Genomic DNA, 6,829 nt, shown 5'->3' with positions numbered 1-6,829 from the left:
ATCATTAAACCTAAAGGGGTCCCATGTGACCCATGCAACTGTTCACTTAAATGCTGCAGCGGCCCCATGGAGGACACGATGACGAATAACTTTGTGTCGCTTTAGATCTAATTTCTCCAACCGACCAAAAAAAAAAAAATAGATCTAATTTCTCCACATTTTCACTTTAGTGGCATCAAATCACGTGTTCAACCACCTCAAAAGGATAAGCCATCATCACAAGGCCAGACCAAGTGTATGATCAGAGTCTTCTTCACTATCAGATTAATTCAATGTAAGAAAAGCCAACTATCATGCCAAATTTAGATCGAAAAAAGCACCCAAAAAAGTTCAAAATTCATCGTAGGGATACGAATTTAGTCTTAAACCTTTCAATTTAGCTTGTTTAGTCAAAAATCTTTTGACAATTTATTGATGTAGTCTTTTTGGCTTCTTTTGTTTAGAAAATTATTGACGTGGGCGCCACTTTGTTTTATATAACATAACCGTGCCGACGAATATGATTTTTGTAATTTTTTTTTTGTGGGTGAGGCTGTCCTTGCCTACCTTGGCCATCACAAAAAAAAATGAAAATGGATAAAAATGAAAAAGGTTTAGGTAATTTTTTTAAAAAAAATTGCAAAATTTATTTTTATCACTATTTGCTGTATCACATAGAATGATTGGCATTCACATCAGTAATTTCTAGTCAAAATTAGTCATGATAACTAAATTGTCAAATCATCAAAAGTTTTATGAATGAATTGGTCAAATTAAAAGATTTATAACTAAATTAACATCATATGATAAATTTACGACTTCTTTTTTTTTTTTAGTTAATTATCCCAACTCATGGTTGAAAATGGGAGACACGTCTCTCAACATGTCCAAGAATGACGTAAGGATGTGTCTCGAATCGAGATTTTTCTCGTCGCTCAACAAACAATTGTTATCTAACCACGTGATGCTGCTTACGCGCCAGGAACGCTAGGTTATATCAATCCTCCCGAGTGTTACAGAACCAGCCTCCCTTCTGCGAACATGGAAATGTCCAGTAGAAAACTTGCCCTCTCAAAACTTAAACAGCGACTCTCCGTTGCTTCACTCCATCGTCAAACAACTACCCTCATTATAGTCTTCGATTCTGCACCGGTAGAACTAGAAAAAAATTACACGGATTTGACCCTCGAACCAGTAGCAAAGATCCCAAGACTTGGTTTTCCATTCACGACAGGTCTTTCGGGTGTGGGAGTCATTCACGAGGAAAGTTCCTGCAGAAGAGGAGAGGAGTTGCCGAGAAAGCGAAGCCGAGCGACGCCAAGCCGTCGCTGTCGACCACACAAGACGAAGCGTCGCTGTCTCGTTGTCTATTAACTGCGAAGTCCCACCAATGTCTCCCAAAAGCAAAACCCTCAGGGCTTCTTAGGCCATGGCGTTTCAACGTGGACATGTCACGAACCGAGCTCGAGCAAACTTGGCATGTGCGGACAAGAAAGTGTCAATGGAGTTCCAGGGAGGTCATGTACTGATTGGCGCCGGTGCGGCCCCATCGGGTAATGTCCTCTGGGAATGTGCGGAGGCCACGCCTAGCTGTAGGAAAACGCCCCCTCTCGTACCCCTTGCCACCTTCGTCTTCCCATTTATTATGCGAAGTTGTACCGCGTGCCCCTTTCGCTTCTCTCTCATCGAAGTTATTATTAACTACCTCTTCCTGCTATATTGAAATGACCGCTCTTACAAGAGAAAACGCCGTACATTGAACGGCAAGGTACCATATGCTATTCCTCACCCCTGATACCACCGACCCAATATATATAATGTTAGTTTTACCAGTCATGGGCGAGCCTACACCTAGGCAATAAGTTAGGCTTGCTTTGAGGGCCCGGTTTGGTCTAAACCCGTCTATTGATTGCTACAACTTACTATTAATGACATCGATTGCTCCGATTGTTGCTCACTCAAACCCCTATTGCAATTAAAGCATGTCGTGCCTAATTTGGATTGCGCTAGACTTATTTAACATGCCGCAATTCTGGCACGGGGTGTTGCGGGATCAAGAATATGAATATGTGCAATAATGTCTTTATATGCATGTGTTTTTTGTTTGGCATGACAACAGTTCTCAAACAACTTCTCCAATGAATCTGAGTGGGAGATCACGTGATGGAGATTCGGAGTGTCTCCTAATTTCTTTACCACTCGTAGTAGATTTCCGTCCCAGTAACATTAAGCCCACACACTAGTCTATATAATCAAGATTACTACATTCATGTGCTAGAATAATCAGGATTGAACAGTCAAGCAAGCATAATTATACAATAAGAGCACATACAAATACCAAGTAATCATGTGGCAACTGTTGGAATAATTAAATATTAAATCACGCATTTATTCAAAAACTCAAGTTTTTAAAATATTTGGTTATGATCCCAAAAAAATCTCATAGGATATCAAAGTTAAAGGTTCTGAGTTCGAATTCAAGCCTCATTTGTCTCCGCAATTAAATTTCCACGCTTAGTACTAAGCAAAAGACTAAACTAAACGTGAGGAGAAATGTGAGAATATTTAAATAATAAATCACGCTTTCATCGAACAGTTTAAGTTTTTAAAATAGTTGAAAATGGTTCCGCAAAATTTCACATTAAATAATCGGGATTTCACGTTTGATTCACACTTGACGCGACTACCTAGAGAATCTGGCCATAAAAATGAAATACGTCGGTCGATGTGGATCGCCGATTTCTGACGTGGATGGCTGACCTTATATTCAATTGAAGGAGTGAATTCGATGGGGCGTCTACAATGACCGTCCCAAGAAATACCTTATAGTATCCGGAGGAAAACAGAGACCGCCCCACGCATCACTTTTGAAAACGCCAACGTGGTGTTGCGTTCCCACTTCCCACCCCACATTTCAAAATCGAGTGTCCGTTGGACCGCACGCTTTCAGTGGGGTTGAAATTTCGGACACCCCGGAGAAGACGATCGCATGCCTCCTCCGCATCTCATTGGACCAGGTGCTCAGGACCCTTCGTGTCAACATCGCATGACGAGGAGCCCCCCGCTGCAATGATTAACCAAAAAAAAAAAAAAAAAACTTCGAGGGTCGATTTCCCTGATTAGATTTCGGGGCCAATCGCGAGTCGAGCTTGGTCCTTGCTCCGGCGAGTGCTGTCGTCAGCCGCGCCCAATCAACGGTGGCCAGGAAGTCGGAGGGGAAGCTGGCCCCGCCCTCTTAAACTTTGACAGTGTCTTTCCACGAGTGCGATGGAGAAAACGATGCCGGGACCTGTGAAAAGATTGGAATTTTTCAATGGAGGAGGATGGGCTTCGGACAGTCACCATGCGACCGTTGCGCTTTCTCGCCAGGCAAAAGACGATTCTCGTTACGTCATTTCGTGATCGGAAAGGGAATGATTCCATGAACGATTTTTTGAGAGGGGGGGGTGGAATGTATGGGGCTAAGTTGTAATTAGAACGTACATCGGGGGAAGGAGAGTTATTAAAAGGTAGACTTATTCTTACCTACTCTATCCTCACACTGGAAGTACAATTTGACTGACGACATCCGCGACAACAATAGTACATATTACGCAGCTCAGCATGGTGATGGGCCTTTGAATAGAACTCCATGGAAAATTGAAATTTCCTTCATGAATTTCCTAACACGGTAATATCCCATGCATATACAGCTTTAATTTACGGGCTTCATCTTGATGCACAGCTTTGATTTCATGATAATCACCGATGATTTTAGGAGGAGCTCTCACTAGCTTCAACTTGAGTAGTTTTCGTATATCTTTTTTGGATTCTAAAGTAAATCTTTTATAAAACGATTTTGCCCAGGAATAGATCATTCCAATGGTACACCCTCGCAAAAAAATCGCACGCGCCCATCCAACCTCCTCAATAAAAAATAAAAAAAACAACTGATTTTTTTTTTATAATTTTTTTATTTAAACAAGACGAGGGGGTATGGTTAAGCCCAAAATAAAATGGGTGCTTGAAAAAGGAAGGCCACCATCTTTTTCCTACACGATACAAAGTTGCTTGAGTGACATGCACCATATGTTTTTGCATCATAGGATTCAATTTTTGTCACTAGCGTTGTCCGCTAGTCAAGTATTATTTCGATAGCGAAATCTAATGCAACGGCACAATTCTCTCTCTTGTGGGGGAATAAAATCCAAAGACCATCCGACGGCTTCATTTATTAGATTTTAGGCCCATTTTCATGCAAACGGAAACAACTGGAAACTATTCCGAGGAAGCATCGCAAGTTAATTATCGTATGAGATTCGAACGGAGAAAAGCACCGGATTTAGGAAAAGGAAAAAAAAACTTTTTCCCGGGATCGAACCCCAAAGAAAAAGGAAAAGGCAAGAAAAAAGCGGAGGAACCGCAATATTAGTCTCCTTAGAAGAACGATGACGAGTTGTGACCCGCAACTCGTGCTGCGAAAAACCACTCCTCGGGCTTTCGACCATTTTTTTTGTTGCTAGTTTGGACAAAAGAAAGGGCCAATTTACATTTGAGCACGGCGACAAGCCTGCTACAAGACAAACTCACGATTGCAATGGGAAGGGTGCTGTATTGTTTAAGTATAATATATGATTGATTTACATTGATCCGAGAAAACGAGTTAGCTATATAGCTAGGGACAGACACGAGACTGATTCGTATAGAGGAGAAAACTACATAGTCTTTATATGGTCTCCCAAGGAATTTAAAAATTCAAAAAAAAAAAAAAAAGGAAAAAGAGAAGCACCTAAAATAATCAGCCGCAATTAATCCCGCACGAGGGCTTCGAATTCCAGAGGGTAATTACTGTCGGCCGCCAAAAACCGATGAAGAAACTCCGCCCCGAAGTCGGCGTCTCCGCTCTCGATCAGCCACCGCGGCTGATCCTCCACCCAGCCATAGTCCACCGTGTCGGCCAACAGCACGTCGCCCGACGACGACGACTCCGATGGCCCGAACCCGAACCCGAACCCGAAGCCGGAGCCGAACCCGAAACCGCCTTCTATATTAGGCAGCTCGATGATCTCGCTCAGCTCCTCGGGCTCCGCGCCCTTGGAGCACGAAGGCGGCGGCGGCGGCGGAGGCGGCGATACCGCCGATCCCGGCGTCGCCGGGTCGACGTCCATAGCGGCCGCCCTCGTCGCTGCGGCCTGGACGTCGCGGGGGGCGAGGGACGCGGGCCGGGGCAGGAGCTTGGCGAGGTGGGGGAAGTTCAGCACGGCCGACTTGCCCTTGATACTCAGCGCGGCCACGTCGTGGGCGCGGGCCGCCATCTCCGCGGTGGGGAAGGTGCCGAGCCAAATGCGCGACTTCTTGCGGGGCTCGCGGATCTCCGACACCCACTTGCCCCAGCTCCGCATCCGGACACCTCTGTAGACCGGGTGCTTGCTGCCCTCGTCCCGGGCTCGCTTGGCCGCCGCCGCGGCCGCCGGGCGGCCCTCGCCCTCCCGAGCCGCGGCTCTTGCTTTCGACTTGTCACGGGAAGGCTCGGGGTTCGACACGTAGGACGAGCCGGAGGAGGAAGACGGGGAGGCGGGCGATGGGATTGGGGAGCTGCTGGCGGCGGCGACCTCGGCGCCCGCCGTGAGAGGTGGCTCCGGCATTGGTGGTTTGCCTTGAATCGGGGGTTGAGAATGTGCTAGAAAGAGAGAGAGAGATGGGGTGGGTTTTTGTAGAGAGTGGGCACGCTCCAGCAAAGCGACCCGTAACCTACCATTTATATTTCCAGGATGACAAAAGCAATACCAACAGAGGAGAGAGAGAAGGGAAGGCCCGGAAGGGTAGGAAAATGGGGGGAAATAATAATTAGAAAATAATTTTAAAATGTCAAAGCTTAGAGTTAAGTCAATTGCTTCGAAAATCGAACGTTAGGGTTAGTTGTTGTCTTTCCATCAGCCCCATCTGGTACACCTCACCCCTTTCATCTTTGTTAATTCTCTAAACTACATTTAGTAGCCACGCGTGCTCGAGCGACTCTATATTTGTCAAAGAAACTGGATAGAACAAAAAAGGGGTGGAATGGAACAACTATGCGGGGCCCTTTTGTTGAGGAGATTAACGAATGGGAAATTCTACCTAAGTTCTCGCATTCTTTTATGCCTTAGTTTTCCAGTCGACTCTCTATTCTTTTATTTTATCTCGAGGGGTTTTCTAATTAAGTCGCCTCGACACCAGATTCGACCGAATCCAATCGATGTGGTCGTCAAACGATGTTGTAGTGTGAAGTGAGTGAAATTTTCTTTGATATGAGCGCTTACTCGAGTGGTGTCAGCCGAGTTTTATCCACATCATATTTTGACATTTTCTGCACACACTTTCACATGGGCATTTGCATGCTTTTTTAGCATTTGCATGCTTTTTTAGTATAATATTTTGGCATCGTGCGAACACCACGTCACCCGAATTTGGTCAGGATTTGTTGTTGGAATAACTTGATTAGAAAATTTGGGAAGGTAAAAAGAACTAATTAGACAAATTAAACCTACAAATACTTAATTAGGAAAAACATGAAAATATGAGGAGTATTGGTGAAAGCTTTCTCTAGATGCATCGCATGGTATCTATCAAAGGATATATTTTCTTTTCCAAAAGAAAATAGAGAAAATATAAAATTATCTGGATTTGCCACACTCGGATACCATCTAAAATTTAAACCGTTAAGAAATAGATGGTCGAAAAAATTGAACACGTTATCCTGATAAGAAAACATATATGACAAAAGATTAGGAAACGGAGTAGTTACTGGACTCGAATAATTAATAACATGATTTGATGGATTTCTAATTCTCCCTCTTCTAATGTACAATCTTGTGCTACCAAACACTAGATA

General features: G+C 44.1%; 1 protein-coding gene across 1 annotated transcript; it reads right to left on the bottom strand.

Annotated features, from left to right (window-relative positions):
* Nucleotides 1-4,550: 4,550 nt before the first annotated feature.
* LOC104449907 (ethylene-responsive transcription factor ERF036) lies at nucleotides 4,551-5,704 on the bottom strand. The gene has a single exon (XM_010064214.3). The coding sequence runs from the start codon at nucleotides 5,601-5,603 to the stop codon at nucleotides 4,767-4,769; it is 837 nt and encodes a 278-aa protein (XP_010062516.2). The 5' UTR covers nucleotides 5,604-5,704; the 3' UTR covers nucleotides 4,551-4,766.
* Nucleotides 5,705-6,829: the final 1,125 nt, after the last annotated feature.

This window comes from Eucalyptus grandis, chromosome 6, assembly GCF_016545825.1.
Source record: "Eucalyptus grandis isolate ANBG69807.140 chromosome 6, ASM1654582v1, whole genome shotgun sequence".
In the NCBI taxonomy this organism is placed as follows: Eukaryota; Viridiplantae; Streptophyta; class Magnoliopsida; order Myrtales; family Myrtaceae; genus Eucalyptus; species Eucalyptus grandis.
This window is presented reverse-complemented; position numbering and strand designations above follow the sequence as displayed.

Coding starts and splice junctions, on each gene's coding strand:
- LOC104449907 (XM_010064214.3), bottom strand. CDS start 5,603: ATGCCGGAGCCACCTCTCACGGCGGGCGCCGAGGTCGCCGCCGCCAGC.